Raw genomic sequence first — 20814 nt, 5'->3', positions numbered from 1 at the left:
GTATAAGCAGACATGAATTTAAAAAGGGCTCATTGATCTTACATTTTGACCATATTTCTGATTTGCTGAAGTCTGGGTTTTCATTTATTTATGTCTACCTTGGTCCTCCAATCCTTGCTAGTCTTCAATCTTGGTTTGTTGGTGACGAAGGATCATCATACTTGATATCATATCAATGTGGAAAGCATGGTGTGCTTGTTTAGGACATGATATTGAGGTGGGGTCTGTGAGGATGAGGGAATAAACTGAACAGAAGAGAAATAACTTTGTCTGTAGTGTCAGTTATATGTATTATTCTCTATTAAGTGGAATTTAGAAACTCAGAAGCAGCGTTTAATATCGCCAGTTTTAATCTAGGAGCTGTCGTCATATGGAGTTACAGACTGGCTCATAGAACGTCTTATGTGTTACAACTTCCTTTACTAGTTGCGGGTTTTATCTTTTGTTTCATATTGAATGAAGCCAATCACTCTTCAGCTTTTGATTATAATGGATATAAGAAAATAGCACAATTATTGTTTGTACTTCTTATTTGTTGTGAAGTAGCAGAAAGTTATTGCAATTTGGATTTAGGGTCTAATAGAAAGAGACTCTTTGTGACATAGGGGTAACTGAGTAAAGATGCCTATGACCATCTCTTGTCATGTTTCGGGAAGGAACCTCTTTAGAAGTTTTACTTCATATCAGGTTAATGTCGATCTCAATGTTTTGGTGTAATTGTGCAGTGTTATCTGATCATACAGTATCTGAAAAGCTCTAGAGGTTCTATTAATTTTTGCTGCATCAGTAGATTTTTGTCTCTAGATCTTGGTTATCTCTATTGTTATTTTGTGGCTGTAAATAGAATGCAATTTAAAATTTTAATCTAGTCCTTTATCTCTATTGTTCTTTTGTGGCTGTAAATAGAAAGCGATTGAAAATATTAATACAGTCCTAATTACAGTGACCACTGTGCATAAACAGCGTAGAAGCTTATACATGTGTAATTTGCCTGCTTGTTTTTCTCTCCTGGTCCCTGCTTCACAGTTATGATTACATTTGTAAATAGAATGGCTAACTAGTAATGCAGATACATTATTATTTGTTGCTTATGTTGGTTACACCTTTCTAATTTACTGTTGTTGCTTGCACACTATAGGTCCTGATAATAACCTTTTGGAAATTGATGCCTATTTCTGCTTGCGTTTTGGTACTTTTAATAGTCATTTTCATGGAATATGACATTTTACTGGCTGACTTACCTGCTGTTTGGGAATATCTTTTCTGGCTACAATAGTATGCCACTACTTTGGTCATCTTAAGCACCATCGTTTTCTCAAATTTTTACCGTTCGCATCTCTTACACCACCATCACCATCCCATCTTCTGTTTCTAGTTGGTTCCGCTGTCTAATGTTTCTAATACATATAATCTCTTAATTTTTGTGATATAGTATGCTCAGATTTGCCTGCCAGATCCTAGAGAGTGGGGGACAGGGGAGGACAAGGGAAATCCTCACCCGGAAAACTCTTTAGGGTGTGATTCTAAATCATCAACTTAAATTAAGATTATGTTTCTTGAATGACCCTTATATTGCCTTAATTATAGCCTCTTTAGAAGGATTAATTATATTTTACTGTATTCTGTTTCATATAAAGTGCTTTTTCATCAATTGCTAAATTTTGTTAATACCAATAGCAAAGAACTAGTGAAGATTCATTATAAAGTTATGTAATCCCTTTATCTAGAAAGAAGAAGAGGTGCTGCTGCCTGCTAGCTTACCTTTACACCCCACGGCCTCCAACATAAAGAAATTGTTACCTAATTTTTCTAGCATGAGAATAATCTGTATTAAAATTAACATTAGTGTCTTTTCAATTCCTAACTATTTTGAAGATACTCTTGAAAAGCCCTTTATCTTGGGGATTTATTTGACAAGCTTTTACTTTTTAATTATAATATTTTCTAATTTTCTTTGTAAACATCAATGCTTAACTTCTGTTACATGTATACAAGTGCAGATTTCTTTAAACTGAATGAATGAATTGTAGAAAGGTGCATGGATTATTATATACCCCAGATCTGATAAAATTTTGGACTGTGTACTAAATTTTCAAAATTTTGCAAATATTTGCGACACTTACAGTAAGTTACCTTGAATTTGATTGCTTAAAAGAAGATTATAAGAAAAAAGTTGACTTGATTATTTACGCTTACTCTTAATAGATGCTACTACACCTTGTTAGTTTGTTTTGATCCCGGGTTTAATGCTGGAACTTGGTTGCTTCCTCCCCCCCCCCCCCCCTTCCTTAAAATTCATTGTTTCAGTTTCTTCTCCTAATATTGATTGTGCATTCTTTCGTGTGTTTTTTAATAACTTAATTTAATTTGGTGCTGGCAGGTTGGAATTGTCATGATATGATGCTCACAAGACTCTTGGTTGTCTTTGGTCAAGGTATATTGTTTTCCCAGCCTTTGAAACTTTTACTCTTTCAATTCTACATTTTTTAATTTTTATCTCCCATCATATATGTAGCAGAGAAGGATTAGAGGTCGATCTACTATTAATTGAGCATTAGATTTGTGTAATGGTACACATACTGATATACAAGAATTATTTTATGCATGATTTACCGCTTAATCAGTCACTATTAACATCTACACATTTTTATGGAATGTCTACATCTCTTATATACATTTCTTGTGCATAAAGCACACATGAGTACATGACTTAATCAAAATCTTCAACAAAGTTTGAATGACTTTTGATTAGATTTAGTTTGAACATGAAAAGTTTTTTTCATAGTCCCTCGGATCTGAATAAGTATTTTGCTAACAAAATCTTGATGTTGATGAAAAAAAGGTAGATTTTAAATACAGATTTAAGTATTGTATACACATGATTTTAGAAGAACTGTTTTTGAATTAAGAGGGAGTAAAACATGTCATATCATGGAGATAGTGAAACATAGTATTTGTGATCTTTTCATGTTTTCTCTTCTCACTTTCCTTTACTTCCACTCAAAAGTACTAGTGATAAAGCTTATGTTAAGAAGGGTATTTTTCAACTAAATTTGTTAATTTTCTCGATTAAAGGGCTTTTATATATTATGTCGTATAACCTTGATGACCTAACAAGTAACTGCACTGTTTTGTGCCATGATTACAACTAGGATATTGTGACTCAAAATTATGTTTATTAGTTACAAGTAATTTAAACTAAAAGTTTCTACTTTTCCTATTATTTTCCTAAAATTTCTACAGTGTTGCTATTATTTTTAGACAAATTAACATACTTATGCACTTATTACGATATATAGATCCAAAACATTTTGTACAAATAATTGATCATTTTCAAAAGCGAAGGCTACATGACTATATCTTGATGATGATGTCCTTTTATGTTTTATTTTATTTGTATTTTTGTAATGGTCCTTGATCAATTCTTTTTCTCTTGTTATTTTACAACTTTATCCCAAGTTCTTTTCTTAGTTCAAAGTATCTGATGGTCAAATGATACATTGTTTGGCACGTCCTATATGTATCAAATATGCGGGTGTGTGTTGATTCATGATATACAAGTTGGATATGGGATACATCATCTGCATAGAGTGTATTTGCAACTTGTACAAATCCTCTTGTTTTTTCTAGGTTTTATTTATTTCTTTATTCCATTTGTATGAAACCTATGGTCATTCATAGTTAGAAAGGAAAGATATAGTTGGCCTTTAAATAATCTTTCATTTATTCTGCACATATATTTTAACAATCATAGATAATCATATATGAAAGAAAATGAGTTCACTCTTTACATTTTTAATAGTGGCATATATTAACACCATTCTGAATTAAGTTGTGTATACACATGAAGGGAATATGAGTACATACTACAAGAAATTGGAAAAAGTAGGGAGAATTCTGTTTATAGCAAATTCTCTAACTAAATTGGAAACTATCTTGAAATGGAAATTACATAATAAATCTTAAGCTGCATTTACAATCTCGGGATGATGAGGATGAAGAGATGATAGTAGTCTAGTCGATGAACAGATCTGAGAAGTTTGATAATTAATTTTTCATAATATCTGAGTCTGACACTTAACATTACCCGTGTTGAGTGTTGACACACATGCACAAGTCCGTGTAACACAAAATAAAGTCACAAATTGATTGTACAACTTTTGCTTAGATTGTGCAGACAAATGCTAGTAGGGATACTAAAGGCTTTTTTTTTTTTTTTTTTTTTTTATTGTAGATGCTACTATGCTTAATGATGTCTATTCAAGCTTGGGATACTTGTGATGATGAGAAGAATTTATGCTGCAATCAGAATATCTGCAAAAAGGTCCGTATGAAAGTTGCCATGAAGCAAACATCTATATGATTGCTATCGTATGCATAAGTTTCTTAAATTATTCTTGTGAGCGCATTTTTGAAGGACTATAGAGAATACTATTTTATAATTATTATTATTATTATTATTTTTTTATAAAAAAAGCCCTTGAAAGGCAGCTAATTCCTTGACATGGCAGCCCTTATGTGTCTCAAGAGTCCTTTCTATTGAGGCTTCATATTCACTAAATAAATTATATACTTCGTGGAGCACTAATTTGTGCAAGTAAAATTCTATATTTATGGTACCAATACCCTTATTATATCTTGAAGATTCAACAGTATCCTATCATCTCGCCATGATTCGGAGCAGCTTATCTTTTGCAAGATATGGTTATCTTTGCTTGATAAAGTTCAAGTTTTATAATTAATTACAACCAAGAACCAACCCTCAAATGCAATTGTATGTATCTGGTATGGTTTCCATTCACAAAGTACTGTAGTAAATTGGTATTTAAGAGTTTCTGGAAGCCCTTTCTCCTTTTCCTCTTTATTTAAATTATATCCTAGAAAAGGATATATACAGTACTGACTGGTAGTTCCCAATTGTTGCTGAAAGTGACAGAAACCATCAGGAAAAGAAAAAGAGGAGTAACAAACATCATGAAGCCTTTGGCATACATAAAACACTAAAGGTGATGTACGAAATGGTCCTTTTATGTTGAAGTCCATCTTTGATGTAAATAATTTCACAATGTAACAACTAGCGTGTTTACACTTGTTTAATACAAAGTACATAATTTCTGGAATTCATCTTTTTGTTTTGAAAGAAGATTAAGGTATGTTAAAGCATGCAACATTTCATAAAAGACTATACATATAAAGTATTTGGATATTCCATTATAATTGTACATTTGTTATTAGTAAGTTTTTCCGCTGATATCTTTATATAATCGAGCCCCACACCCACCCACTTCTTTTTTCACTCCTCTTAGAAGACAAGATATACTTTTATAATGAGACGGAGGGAGTAACTATATTAAGCTTAGTCAAAATTCTCTCTCTTCCTCTCCCTCTCCCTCTTTTGTGTTGCCTAAGTGATCATTACTGTTCTTTTTATGTATGCATACTTTCTTTTTTTTCTCCACTGAGAATGTATTAATGGAATTGCAATGCAACGTTTCGATTTTGTGGCTAGGATAAGGGAATTTCCTGCTTTTGTCTATCCTTGTCTTAGTATGATGCTGCAAACATGAAGTGATTTAAAGCAGTAAGTGTTGGCTGCGTGCTTAAATTTCATCCAAGCTACTAGTATTAATGTTGTCCAGGTCGGGATTCTTATCAACATAAGAGACAGTGATTGAAGAAAAGAACCACTACATATGCCTGAAGGAAACATGAGATCATATTCTGATCCCCCTCCACCCACACACCTATCTTTTACTCCTAATTCTTTAACAAAGGAGTAGATGTGACCACGCATTTGCATAAAGGAAACATTGTAGAGGTTGCATGTGTAGGAAGAGGAGTCTGATTTTCACTTCCCCCAACTCTCACTTCACTTGGCCTCTGGAATCAGAATAAAGGGAGAATCTCTTCTTTTCTCTGGACTTTCTTTACCAATTAACAATCTTTTTTTTTCTGCAGTAAGGTGAACAAGGAGGACATGACAATGACTGATGATTGAAAGGTAAATATTTTACATCTATCATTATTGTGACCTCTTTTATTTTTTTCCATTGTTACCTTTTCCTTTTCTGGTTATCAGTGATTCTCTTATCGTTGTTGTCTGCTATTTTGGGTATTCTTAGCCCGAAGAATCGAACTTAGTGTTCTTGAGCAATGAGAAATATCCTGGGATTGGCTGTTTAATCAGAATTTTAACTTCATATTAATTGATAGCATTAGATGAAAATTAAATTGCGGTCTTTGGATACCTCAAAATTAGACTTATGGTTATCAGGTCTTGTTGATTTTTCATCCAAAAATAGAAAAACCTATCACCAAGTCTTTTATTCCCTCCGTTCTAGAATACATGAGACGGTGGACTTTTTTCACTATTCATGCATTAGCTTTGACTATATTTTTTTTTACTAACATAATAAAAACATATTTTATCATAGAATATGTTGTTAGATAGGTATTAATATGAAGTTTTATAATATAATTTTTAAAATAATTTTCATTAATATTTAATTATATAAAAGCAAAGTCAAACAAGTGCATTGACATGTGTGCAATGTTGACTATGTCATGTATTCTGTACAGAGGGAGTATTAATTTTTGGTTTGTAGCAATACTGCTAGTAGCTTACGATATCTTAAGCAGAATCTTTATTTCTCAAAAGAGGTGAATATATGTTGGCGTATTTAAATCAAGTCATTTCCTGAAGTGTATTACTATAATATTGTATGAACAGAATAAATTTAGTGTGTTTACATATTTAATTTAGACAAGCATCACAACTGTGTTGAAGCCAAGTTGCTGCTAGATAGCACAAATAAGAGTAAATTTATTTATTTATTATTATTATTTTTTTTTCTCACTGAATTGAACAAGGAAATATAGTCAAAATCTTATGATTCTGCTTTTTGGAGGAGGATAGTAGGTTTAGTGTTACCTATATTTATCCCAACATGGAAGAGTTAGGCCCTTAATTGCGATCCTTCATCTTCCAAAGATACTGTTTTACTTGACACTCTTTAAGCTCTTAGAGGTAGGACTAGCCTTTTAGAAGATATGTTCTTGCCAATTAAACTAAACTTAATTATTCCAAAAGAGGTTATTAAGGATAATGAATTATTACAAAAGTTGGCACCTAGAATTTGAAATCCAATTTTTTCATTCTAAGCTACAAATAAGTAGGATTCGTTGTTTGTTAACTAGTTGTTTATAAATTGTTTTTGTTGAGTGCCTGTCATTTCTTGCATAACTTATATTCCTTTTGTGATTGATACATCTGCAATCTCTTAATATAATGAGAATCTTCATAACATGTTGTTAAATCAAGCACCTGTTTCGTCCAAAATAAGGAAAAGAGGAAATCAATTCTTAGCTTTGGCTCTTTTAAGATAGATTCTTCTGTCTTATGCTACAAATATTATAGTACTCGAGAATATGATATCTAATCCTAAAAATGATGTTTATGGTTAGAAAAGTAGGGCAATCACAACTAAATGTGGTATATGCCAAGCAATTGTTTTTGCTAAGTGAATCATATGTTTTATGATTGTTTAAAGTGCCTTTTTACCATGAACTGCCTACAATTATAGGCTTGTAGCATACTCAATACTAAATCATGGGCCTGGTCACAACTTAAAAAAATGTTCCCAGGTCACTGAGCTGGAAAACTGCAGCTCAACCCCTATCAAACCGACCTGGTTGAGCAGTCCCATGACTAATACAGTTTGAACTTGATTAGTAGGGCCGGAAAAAACTGCTGCCCAAGCCTGTCTGAATCAGGTCAGGATTAGCTGTACTTTGCCACAACTTTAGGTTTTTTGTTGTCACTGGAAAGGGATGAATGTATTTCAACCTTATTTTAACACTAATATTATTTCCTGCACAATGCATGGTATCTTTTTTTTTTTAAAATAAAAAATAAATTAATTAATATTACAAACAATAACTGAAAGGGGTTTCAAAAGAGGTTGAAGGGGTCAAATTAGGTGTATGAATAACAATTAACCCAGTTCTTTAATTCCTTTTCTTAGTATTGATAGAGACTTACGTTAGAAATACTCACTTCATCAATTGGGTTATGGGTTGAAGATTGGCAACTCCATTTGAGTTTTTTTTTAAAAAAAATGGATTATGTAGGTAGCAAATAAGGTTATGGTTTTATACTTAACCATAAATATCAATATAAATAAAAGAGCCCTTAGATTTAGTTTGCTTTATTACAGTATATTGGGGGATTGACGAGATTTGATCAAGATGTATGTAGCCTAAGTGCCTATTTTGTAACTAAAATTAACTAGTAGATGTTCAGTGACAATCTGAGTTATTAAGGTAAAAAGGCTTGAGGATAGAAGTCTGATTTCTTCTGATTTATGTTTCTTAGATGACGAAGTAGATAATTGTGGTTAATTGGCATAATGTTGTTTTAATTACTTAGTTTTGCAAGCTACACAACACAGTGGGTAAATATTTGAACATCTTTCGTTCAAAAGCTGTGTAAGCTCTCAATTTACACTGTTTGATGAAGTATAAGTTCATATAGACAAGGATGAGTTAGAAAATATCAATGCATTACAATGTTTTGTACAGGTTTGTTAAGTGTTACCAAACTGTCAAATTTCTGCCGCAAGGGCCAATTTTCTATTTTAATCTAATTTGGGGTTTTGTTATATGCTCTGTTTTTTAGGAACAGAGAATATTCTCTCTCAAGAAATCATAATTGTCTGGTATGGTGAAGTTTCCCCATACTTCTTGCCCATCCAGAGTCCCCATTCATGTGAAAAGAATTGACAAAAAGGGGCTTTATAATTGCTTTCTGGTCATTAATGTACTTAAGGGCGGAGTTTCTACTTGTATCTTTGCTAGTTGGCATATCAGACTATTCTCTATTCTTTTTGGTTGATTCAGTTTCTAGGTGGTACACTTATTGAATATGAGCATGCTAGCTAGACTCACCAAATGAAAAATAATTCACCATGCACCCAAGTGTACAGAGTTTCATGCAACCACTGGCTTGTGCACTAAATCGGCGGTGTGTGTGGCTGGCTCGTGCATTACATATTTACATGTGCCAATCGTGAACATTTCACGTGTCAGTGCATGTGGTGCATGCTCATCTACATCAGGGTGTACCGTATAAGCAGTGTGGTGAAGATATTTACACGCTGTATAAAAGATGAGAAAAGTTAAATCAAAACCTTGTACTTTACAGTATCAAATAAGAATTGAGTGTATTAAAAGCTATTGCAGATCACTGGAGAATACAGAAAAATTGGAATCTGCAGGAGTTAATTTTCACGGCCAATAAAATGACAAACAAGCCAGGTTTGTCCGTCTGATATTTATTTTTATAAGCTCCTTACTGCAGAACTAAAGGCAAAATGCTATTCCTATTTCACAGTGCATCCATTATCTGTTGCTTTTATGCTCCATACCATATCGTTCATCTCACAATCATTTAATTGTGGCCCCCGATATCCCTACTTAAGAACATTCTTACTTCTCTCTTTTTCTCTTTCCTCTCCTGGAATCCTGCTATATAAACACCATTTGGCGTGTCCTTATGATATCAATCAACACTCAAGCCTCACTTTGAGTTTTAAAACACACCGACACTATTCCGTACTCCGTACTCTGTACACTTCACAACCAAATTCATTTCCTTACACTTGTACCACTATCACAGTAATGGAGCGTAACCAATTGCATCGTCAAGTTGCTCAGATGAGACAATCTTTCTTTGATCAGGTTTCCTTTGTTCCCCTTCTAACCTACTTGGTTCTTGGATTTAGGATATGTAATTTGTTAAGTTGCTTTATTCTCTCCTTGCTTAATAATGGATCATTTTGCAGGGATTTTTGGATGAGCAATTTGTTCAGCTAGAAGAATTGCAGGATGACACCAACCCGAATTTCGTAGAGGAAGTTGCAACTCTTTTCTATAGAGATTCAGGAAGGTTGCTAACCAATCTAGAGCAAGCAATGTAAGCCATTTTCTTCATCTTTCTTTTCAAAGAAATTCTCAAGTTATTATGTAACCAGTTAGCAAGCCTGATACTTAAACAGCTAATAACATTGACAATTGTAACCAAGTTTTTCCGCTGTTTACAGGGAAAGGAGTTCACTAGACTTTGTTAGGTTGGACAACATCATGCAACAGTTCAAAGGAAGTTGCTCAAGGTATATATGAAAAATCGAACAGCTACATATCTGATAAAACTTAATTAGTTATGAGTAGCAGTCTTGGGTTTTAAAATCTAACCTCATAGTTTTCTGTTGGTGCAGCATCGGAGCCAAGAGGGTGAGAAATGAATGTAATCAGTTCAAAGAATATTGCAGGGCAGGAAACAGTGATGGGTAATTCTCTTGGTCCCGGAATCTTTGTTTTATCAGTCTAACTTACATAGTCTTTGTCAGCTTGAGAAAAGGGTATTACATGTCTTGAAGACACTCTAGTTTCTTGCTATTAACTTAAGATCATTTTTGAGATTCTGTAAAAACCTAAGGCGGCTGCTTATTTAATAACTTGAGATATCAATTAAAGTTACTCATGGATTGTTACATACCATATTAGACATCTACACACTTGACATAATAAACTTTAATGAACAAATCTTACCACCCAACTGCTGGCCAGTGTAGGAAGTAGGAACTATATTTTGTTTTTCTTTCGGCTCCTTAAATTTATTGCCTTGTGCTTTTGCATGGTGTGAGCAGCTGCATGAGGACTTTCCAGCAATTGAAGAGAGAATATGCGACTCTTAAAAGGAAACTTGAATCCTACTTTCAGGTTTTTATATTCATATTATTTTGGCTATTCCAGTTATTCCTTTATTTTGATTTGAAAGAAAATATCAGTACTTTTTAATTATTCCTGTCGCCATTAATGTTACTACGTATTCTTTGTGTTGCTAACTACTTGTTAATGATTTTCAGTTGGTTAGACAAGTTGGGCCCAGGGAAATGGCTACTCGCCCACGCTAGATAGATGGTGTTGTAGGAGAAGTGGCTCAGAAACATGATTGGTGAACTTCATACCAGTTTATGGTCTAGAAATTTTAGCTGCTGGAGCTTTTAGGCCCTGTTTCTTCATCTTTACCAGATGAAAATGGGAGAGTTTAGCATGTTTTACTTTGCTTCAACTCCCGTATGTTAGAAATATATGTTGTACGAGTCTTATGTTGGATGTAAGGAATGTTAATGATAATTACCTGCTGCAGTTGATTAATGGTCTACTTATCTTTTGGAACTTAAAATTTTCATTCACTGACCGAGAATTAGCAGGAAACAGTAATGCTCTTGGAGAGCATGAAACCTGCTCATTTTGACTGTAATAATAGAAAAACTCAATGTAATTAACATTAAAAATGCAATGTGATTGGACTGAAAATGAAGAAATTTATTGAAACACCTTGGACTTCTACACTTGCTGTTGATGTTCTCGTGTGACTATAGCTGGTGTTGATGAGGTTCTCGCTATCTTAGTGTTTTTATTAAGGTTATGCTTAGGAGCACCGAGCAAGTAAGAATACTCCGCAATGTCAAAGTTATGTTGGGGTTTTTGGTGGTGATTGGTGAAACTGCATGTCTTATTGGCAAGCCTGCTTGTTTTGGTTGCTGTTAGTTCTACTTTAATAGATAAGAGAAACCACAAGTATCTTTCTTACAGACTTCATAGGCTATGATGCAGTTCATGTACATATATTGGTATAATGAGAAAATAAATCAAGAATCTAGTAAATCACTTTCTTATTTCTGAATAATAGACCACATTTTTATATTAAGATATTCAAAATTAATGACACTCTGTAAATTTTACTTATCACCCTTAACAATAGCCTTAGATTAGACAAAAGTTCAAAAGGGGGGGGGGGTGTTTTGGTGGCTAAATGGAGATACAAAAATTTTTAATATTGAAAGATAATTATGGTATTTAAACTCAATTTCTTAATTGACACTAAGATCGTTTGTAGTGTATTAGTTAGATTGAGTGGTACTACTTAAATTTCGACACGTATAGTGCGAAATTCTTGCCAACATGGTAATTGTTATAGTGTCTGACATGTTGGCTATACAAAGAAAGGTAAAACAATCATAAGTTGCACATATACTATTCTAGAATTTTTTATTCTAGAAACTTAGTTACTTAAAGATGGTCCATTTCAGCAAAACCAACAATGTCAATGTGGACATGTTAGAACTTCAAAACATGTTATTTGTGAATTGTGACAGATTCTTCGTTGTGGGACAATTCAAGTTATAAAAGGTATGAAGAAGCATCCAATTCTAACTTAAAATTTATACTCTTTGATAGAGAAAGTAGGTGTTTGGATGCATTGGACCTAATCCTTGATACAACTATTGAGGATATTTTTAGGAAAGTGTACAAAAACCTTAATCAGAGAATTATAAAGTAATAAACAAAGTTATCATTGGTTTTTAGAAAAGATGATCACTACTCGTAATGTTCAATTGTTAAATCTCGATTAAAAAACAAGGGGGACTCACTTGACAGAGGAAGTAAGGGAAATCCACGGGGATTTAAGGAGGGGAGTGATGTCACTACCTTACCAGTTAGTTACCACCACAGTCTTAATTGTTAATTTACTTGTGCATCTATCAAGACTAAGAATAATATTGGTAGTATAGTCATGATTATCTTGAAAGTGTCTTGTTTAAAGATATAACAAATAAAATTTTTACATGGTACACACTTTTGAGTAACACTTTGTATGATTTGAAGTATTATTTTGGCCATTTGGATTGTTTGTTTAATTATATTGTGTAAGGAGAATTGTATTCGTCTCGTATGTTACGATCCAAAGTTGTTTAACAAAGTAAGTAAAATCTTTATATGTAATCTTAGAGAAAAAAGAAAAAGACACAAAATTTGAAAACTACAAAATTAAATTATTACTTGAATTGCCTCATAATCACTATATAGTGGAAAAAAAAAAAAAAAAAAAAACCTAACCTTTTTTTTTTTTTTTAATGGAACTTTTTTTTTTTTTTTTTTTTTTTTTGGGGTAAAGGATCTTAATTAAAACTTATCTTAATCGTTGTTGAGTGAAAAAATACAAAGCATAGAAAGTTAATGGTAAGACAAAATATTTGTTGGTCTCAAGTTCAAGCGTTTATATCGATCGAGGTATGTCTTGTCTTTTATATCGAGCAATGTCTTATTTTCATTTTTGCAACGGGTATATGTTTTTTCAAATATATATTCAACATTTAAGTATTGGATAACATTTACTCGAATATCGCAATCCCTCATATCTCCAAATTAGCTAGATAAAAAGGGACATATGGAGTATGTCCTGAGTAGTATTCATAATTTAATTAAAAAGTATACATGGAGTACTATACAGTATTGCTTACTAACACTACTAGTACTACAATATTACTATAATACGAGTACAAATGTACAATAGTTTGAAATGCTCGTATTTTATTTCAAGACATGTAGTTATTTCCATGACAAAGGTGAAAAAATAATAATAATTAATTGCAGAAGCTATAATATAAGATATGATATGATATCATATTAGATTTTGGGAGATCTTCTCAGCAGGTTGGAGTGTATGTGTCGGACTATAATGTGTATGCCAAATTATTATATATAGGAGGGTTTTAAGATTACTAATCATAAGTACGTAGGTTAAGAAACTCATTAATACAAAGAAATACTATACATAGAATATATTCTAAATTTATGACAAAGAATATCTGATCTTTTTAAAATCTCTATTAGTTATTTTCCATACTATGGTACACGACTACACGGGGATTAATAACTACGAAGGAGAAAACAATAGCGAATAGACCCGACCCCATCATCAAGCAATCAATCTGATCAAACTACATCTCTTTGGTAGTTGGTTAGTGCTTGTCTTAGCATCTAGGCTTAGTAACCTAAATTAGAATAGTCTTAGGGCCTGTTCTCATTTATTGAATTGAGCTGAATTGAACTGAACTGAATATTTTATGAGAGAAGAAAATTAGGAACTGAACTGAACTGAATATTTTATAAGAGAAGGAAATTAGGAACTGAACTGAACTGAGCTAAAAATAAGCTGAAGATAACAGACCCTTAGTTTAACTTCTAATGCAATGAGATCTATGATCTTCTCCAATTGTAATGACAATGTTAGAGGTAATCTTTTTTCTATCATGACGTTCAACAATTTTGCTTGTTTGCATTCGCCACTTTGAGTTGAATACTTTTACTCCGTATTAAATAACTTTTGCTTGCTTCATTTATCATGCTTGTTCGAATTATGAAATTAGTTTTGTTGGTATCATACTTTGAAATGACTCATACATTAACGAGTCTTTTCTAATAGATACAATAACCTTTAAAGGTGTACCCTCAAGACACTTAAGACCTCAAATAACAAGGTTTTATTTACTTATTAAATTAACTACATATTAAAAATTTCTTATCCTAACCGAAAACATGACCTGAAAACTATTAAAGTTAATTATTAAAGACAATGACATTAATAATTGTATAAGTCCATAATTTAACCTAATTTAACTTGATATGCACTTTTTATTTTGATCGTTTAAGGATCATTATTACCGCCTTCATCTTAATTACTTGTCTCACAGGCTATAGCCATTTGCTCTAGGTCGAGCAAATAAAAAAAAAAAAAAAATAGGAAAGTGAATTAGGATGGAGGCAGTAACAATAAATCTTTAAACGAAGTGAATTAAAAATAAGAAATTAAAATAATTATACATCTTAATAAATAATTAATCAAGTGAATTAAAAAGACAAATAAACCTTCCCTCAATTGGAGCATTTTTACGGAACGATTTGCCCAATTGGTGTTAAAAAGTAAATAAATTACTAAAATAGTGTTCACTTAAAAATATTTCTCAAAGTAGTGTCCATATAAGTTCGGAAATTACAAAGCTATGAATTAAAAATTAATGGCTAATACAATCCAAATATATGCGTATACCATCAAATTCTTTATTTTTAACGCTTACGGTATCTTGACTAGAGTATGGATTATGAATACAAAGTAATATAAATGTTTAAAATTTTCTAGCATTTTTGTTATGGATATAACCTTGTCAAAAAACGTATATATAACATGATGCATTATTTAATTGGATTTAAATCATCAAGGCACTCAATCACCATTCTTGAAAATAACTGCTACTCCCTCCGTATTTAAATACTTGCTCCATTTCTATTTTTGCACTTTTTTTTGACCTGCTTTGACTAATGTTTGTAATTTATACATAAGAAAAAATATAGTCTTGTGGGTATTTGTTGGAATCGTTTCGATGAATAGATTATTAATTTTCAATTGTTAGAATTTATACTTACTAATAATTAAAAATATTATTAATCAAAGGTTAGCATTGGCATGCGTGCCCAAGAAAAATGGAGCAAGCTAAGTATTTAAAAATAGAGGGAGTAGTTCTACAATGCAATATCAATTTGGAGATAGTATTACTTTATTACAAAATAACTCAAAACATGTCATACTAGCTAAATAAAAAAACACAATATAGTATCATTTTTTATCACCCTCAATTCCTCATTAGAATAATATATATCATTTTTTTATCACACAATATATTCAATTGCAAAGTCTAATTCACCTACCTTAAGTCGAATAATTTTTCATAATTAGGTTAAATTTAACCAATTTACATTATTCCGTTAAACTTTAATCTACTTTTTATGTAAGCTCACATAAATTTCAGTTGAATTTTAATTAGAAAAGAAGAAAAACACACCTGATTATAATGATGTCAAAGATTGACTATGCTTCCTTCCCGATAGCATCTACCATCAACGTCTATAACAATAGTAAATTTTAACCTAAGAGAACTAGTTTTGCCCGTCAAAGAAAAAAAGAGAACTAGTTTAGAGACTCTAATTTTTAATTATATTTAGACTTTTAAAACGAAGCAATATTAACTCCTAGCTTTGTAATTTCCAAACCTACATGAACACTAGTTTGAGAAATATTTTTAAGTGAACACTATTTTAATAATTTATTTATTTATTAACACCAATTTGGTAAATCGTTCATTTTTACGAGCTTCACCCCTTCTTCTCTCTCTCCTCCATTGAAGCGTAATCTGAATTCTTTGTTGAAGCGGCTTCTGAGCTTTTTCTCCTCCATTGAAGCAGCTTCTGAGGTAAGATGTTCTTTCTTTGTAATAATCGTATGTCAATTTCACAATCTAATTTTAATCGTTAATTTGATTGTCAGTATACTCAATTAGGGTTCTTCTTGGGTGATTTGAATTGAACTATTGGGTATTAATTCTATTACTGAAAGAATAAGTAGCGATTTCGTTTGTTGAATTTTGATGTTCATATTATTAAGCGAAAAGAATTTAACTTTGAAGTTTGAACTTTGATTTGATGATTGAGTCAAATTTGGCTGTTAATGTGTTGCAGGATTTTGTATATATAACCCTTTAATGTTAGGAAGAAACTATGAAAAAGGAATTTTTGTTCCTGGACCGAGGGCGGTTGCCCCGGCTCCGCCACAACAACCGTCATTTGCACCTCCACCCCCTACACAAAACCCGCTTCCGCCACCGCCATCACGGCCCCAATCTCAGTATACTCAGAATTGGGGTTCGGCTCCTCCGCCTTACCCTCAAAACTATACACAAGTGACTGCCAATCAAAATTTCCAGCATTCAGGGTATAATTCAGGTAGTCAGCAATATCAACCACCCCCACCTCCACCACAACCCCAGCAGCAACCACAGCAATACCCTTTTCAGCCACCGCCACCTCCACCTGATTCATCGTATGCTCCTCCCCCGCCTCCCCCTCCTTCTAGTGGTCAAAACTCGGGCAATGTACATCAACAGTATTACCCTACTTCACAATACTCTCAATTTAGTCAACAGCAGCCTCCTTTACAGCCATTGCAACCGCCCCCTCCACCACCTCCTCCACCGTCTTCCCCGCCTCCTAGTTCATCTGTTCCTCCACCACCACCCCCTCCATCATCTCCCCCTCCACCACCTCAAAATAAAGAGAGTGGGGGAGAGAGAGGGAGGCATGAGAGAGATAGAAGGTCTTCGAAAGAGGGGAATCACCACGTATCTTCTAGGCAGCACAAGCCTCCAGTACCTCCCGGTCTTGTGAAAAAAGCTAATGGAACTTCGGGGAGGGTTGAGACAGAGGAAGAAAGGAGATTGAGGAAGAAGAGGGAAATGGAGAAGCAAAAACATGAAGAGAGACATAAGCAACACTTGAAAGAGGCGCAAAATCGGCAGAAGCCACCCCAGACTTTGCCTTCTGTAGTGAAACCTGGTAATATGTCAATTTCAGGGTCTAGAATTGGTGAGAAAAGGAGTGCACCAGTTCTAGGAGGTGACAGGGATGAAAACCCGATGAAGAGACAGACAGCATTCATGTGCAGGATGAAGTAAGTAGTTTTCTCATCTATTAACATTCATGTTGCTATTTATTTATTACATTGGTCTGAAAGTTGCCTTATGGACTACTTTGTAATTTTGCTTGTTCTTTTCCACATTTATATGGTGCCTGTACTTTCTATCATGCTCTCCGCTGCTTTCATGAAGCTGTAGGATGATTTCTATGTTGTTTTTTCTGCTACTATGCATACACTGACATATTATCTATGATAGGTTCCGGAATGAACTGCCTGATCCATCTGCCCAGCCAAAGCTTATGTCTTTAAAAAGAGATAAGGACAGGTATGTGGTTGTAACCTTGTACCTGATATGGGTATTCTGTTCTGCTGCATGTGTTTACCTTGCTTATTACTCCACTTCTTCAAATATTGAGCAGTTGTTAGTTGGGGCTCGTGAATTGTGATGTGTTGGGTTGATGGTTCCTATGCACAGTATATAGACTAATGCTAATATAAAGCATCATGGTTGAAATTTAGTTTTCTATCCCACTGTCATCAAGAACGTAATTGAACAATTGCTAGTCATTTCAAGTTTGAAGAAAGTTCTCTTGATTTAATGCGCAAGAATTTTCACTTGTCTTTGACTAGATATGATAGATGATTACTAGATGTGACGCAAAGCTCATGTCTTTGTTTGCAGATTTACTCGGTATACTATCACATCACTGGAGAAAATGCATAAACCAAAGCTATATGTGGAGCCTGATCTTGGCATTCCACTTGACCTCCTTGATCTTAGTGTCTACAAGTATGTATTATCTTTTGCTGTTCGTTGAACTATTTTCTTGTACTTGCTTTTCTATATAGCAATCAACTCATATAAATTTTATTTTGTATTTTCTATCAACTTCTAGCCCTCCCAAAGAGAGGTATCCTCTTGCTCCGGAAGATGAGGAATTGCTACGTGATGATGAGCAAGTGACTCCATTAAAGAGAGATGGAATTAAGAGAAAAGAACGCCCCAGTGATCAAGGTGTCTCTTGGCTTGTTAAGACGCAATATATTTCTGCTCTCAGCAATGATGGGACCAAACAGGTTATTTCTTATGATTTAATTGTCTTCCGATGCCTAAGCAACATAGTTTGATATTTACTGACTGATATATATGTGTATTTGCAGTCCTTAACTGAAAAACAAGCAAAAGAATTGCGTGAAATGAGAGAAGGCCGTAGCTATTTGCAAAATCTTAACAATAGGTTTGGTTCATTGTATTTTTTGTTTGAAAATTTGTGGGACTTATTTCAATCTTCATTAGTAACTCTTTGCTCAACCCTCTGTTTCTTCTTTTCAGGGAAAGACAAATTCAGGAAATCCAAGCTTCATTTGAGGCTTGCAAAGTACGCCCTGTACATGCTACCAATAAAAACTTGAAACCTGTGGAGGTTCTACCATTGCTGCCTTATTTTGATCGGTATGATATTCCATCTTTTATGCTCACCAATCATGTTAGTTTCTTTTATTATATTATTTTTTTATTTGTTCTTTATTGTTATTCCGTACTCTGTATTATTTTGTCATTGGAGTATTTTTTCACATAGTATTACCTATACTGTTACATTACTACGTTGGACAATAGCTGTTTTCTTTGCATGCAAGTTTGAGGTATCTTGCTGATTCATGCATCATATGATGCTACAGTTATGATGACCAGTTTGTTGTTGCCAACTTTGATGGAGAACCTACAGCTGACTCGGAGTTGTTCAGCAAAATGCACAAATCCGTTCGCAAAGACATTGAATCAAAGGTAATTTTCTAGACTACTTGATCAGCAGCTCAACTGATACTTATTCTTATTACTTTCATATATTGAAATTTAGCCTGCAACACAATTGCTTCTTTCACTTATTTTTAGCTCTTATCTCAAGCCATTCTGTATTGCAATTTTAACTGGTCTGCTTTGTCCTTTGCTACAGGCTGTAATGAAAAGTTTTACTGCAACGGGATCTGATCCTGATAAACCTGAACGGTTTTTGGGATACATGGTCCCGTCAACGGATGAGGTTAGATATCACGTGATTAGCTATATTTATAAATTGACAGTACTGTTTGCACTTGCACTGGTTTACAGCTAGCAAACTTTACTGACAAGCTTTGTTGATTATGACAGCTATCAAAGGACATCTTCGATGAAGATGAAGATGAAGATGTCTCATATTCTTGGGTCCGAGAATATAATTGGGATGTATGTACTATGATTTGTTTTCTTGCAGCATTTTAAAGTCTTGTGTTCATCCATTTGGGATTAGTACTGAAGATTTTTATTTGGTCAATACAGGTCAAAGGAGAAGACCCAGATGAACTCTCAACATATTTGGTGTCATTTGATGAAGATGCTGCTCGCTACTTGGTATTTTGAACTTTCTTTTTCCAACCCTACCCCTTTATAAAAGACAGACCGTCCACTGTTGTGAGCTTTGTACTCATATCGGTCTTTTAAAATTGCAAAATTATTGTTGTCATTGCAGCCTCTTCCTACAAAGCTTGCACTGAGAAAAAGGAGGTCAAAAGAGGGAAGGTCCCAGGAAGATGGAGAACAGTTTATTCAACCGGGCAAGCTTACTGTCAGGAGAAGGGAGACTACCTCTGTCATTGAAAGGAAAGAATCAGCGGTATGATGTTAAACACAAATCTTGTGTAGTGAATTAGTGATATTAGGGACCAGGGAAGTTAAATTACTGATGAATTTTTGGCTGTGATGTTTTCAGAATGATTCTTACTATAGATCAGGTCCTTCAAGATCTAGTAGACCGGAATCTGATATTGAAGAAGAGGATCAAGAACGTATGGATGTCGGGGATGCTGGGGACGATCAAATGGGGCATTACAGTGGAGGGGATGACTATTTGTCTGAGTGACACGAATGACATGTAAACACAAATGTTGAATCAGGGTAGTATGTCTGTCATCCAAGAACAAATTTTTCTACTAGCTAATTTGAAAGATTTTTGGTAGTTATTTATCCTTTGATTTTTTGGTAGTCCATTCCTTTTTACTTTCTCATTAGATTAGATCATCACAGTAGCTTCAACAAGATGGGAGTTGGAGCACTGCTGAAAGCAGAGTAGATTGTAGAGAAAATATATGTATTTAACTTTTTATAGTATAATTGGAATGATTCAAATATTTCAGTTTTGTACTGTTCTACTTGCCTACAAGCTGTAGAATTACGCGATCTAATAATACACCTTATTAACTAATTTCTCAACTTTAAACTTTAGCTGCATTTGTTTTGCATTTTCAATTGAAACCCCTATCCCAATAACAAAATAAAAGTCCCAAGTTCGTAATGATCTCAAGTGGCTACAACATACATCCCAACTACATTCTCAGACCTGGGTGTGTGAACATATATTCTTCAGGATGTCTTGTAATCCCAGTGTAGATGAGGATATCTTGTA

At 33.6% G+C, this 20814-nt stretch overlaps 2 protein-coding genes across 4 annotated transcripts; both read left to right on the top strand.

Annotated features, from left to right (window-relative positions):
- The first annotated feature begins 5468 nt into the window (after nucleotides 1-5468).
- On the top strand, nucleotides 5469-11217 carry LOC145587941 (histidine-containing phosphotransfer protein 4-like). 3 transcript variants are annotated; one of them, XM_081644584.1, is made up of 9 exons: nucleotides 5469-5581; nucleotides 5959-6001; nucleotides 9241-9315; nucleotides 9677-9738; nucleotides 9843-9973; nucleotides 10101-10169; nucleotides 10275-10346; nucleotides 10707-10779; nucleotides 10926-11217. In XM_081644584.1, the coding sequence occupies exons 3-9, from the start codon at nucleotides 9300-9302 to the stop codon at nucleotides 10971-10973; spliced, it is 471 nt and encodes a 156-aa protein (XP_081500710.1). In that variant the 5' UTR covers nucleotides 5469-5581; nucleotides 5959-6001; nucleotides 9241-9299; the 3' UTR covers nucleotides 10974-11217. The 3 variants fall into 3 exon arrangements, with proteins under 3 accessions (XP_081500710.1, XP_081500711.1, XP_081500709.1); XM_081644585.1 differs by lacking the exons at nucleotides 5469-5581; nucleotides 5959-6001 and having other exon boundaries at nucleotides 9018-9315; XM_081644583.1 differs by lacking the exons at nucleotides 5469-5581; nucleotides 5959-6001; nucleotides 9241-9315 and having other exon boundaries at nucleotides 9390-9738.
- A 4805-nt stretch (nucleotides 11218-16022) lies between these two features.
- LOC145587940 (protein PAF1 homolog) lies at nucleotides 16023-20548 on the top strand. The gene is made up of 13 exons (XM_081644582.1): nucleotides 16023-16154; nucleotides 16420-17407; nucleotides 17631-17699; nucleotides 18057-18164; nucleotides 18271-18451; nucleotides 18536-18612; nucleotides 18708-18827; nucleotides 19055-19160; nucleotides 19330-19416; nucleotides 19524-19598; nucleotides 19692-19763; nucleotides 19882-20025; nucleotides 20122-20548. Exons 2-13 carry the CDS (start codon nucleotides 16443-16445, stop codon nucleotides 20269-20271), a joined length of 2154 nt encoding a protein of 717 aa, XP_081500708.1. The 5' UTR covers nucleotides 16023-16154; nucleotides 16420-16442; the 3' UTR covers nucleotides 20272-20548.
- Nucleotides 20549-20814: the final 266 nt, after the last annotated feature.

Source organism: Chenopodium album, chromosome 17 (assembly GCF_948465745.1).
Source record: "Chenopodium album chromosome 17, dcCheAlbu1.1, whole genome shotgun sequence".
NCBI lineage: Eukaryota > Viridiplantae > Streptophyta > Magnoliopsida > Caryophyllales > Amaranthaceae > Chenopodium > Chenopodium album.
This window is presented reverse-complemented; position numbering and strand designations above follow the sequence as displayed.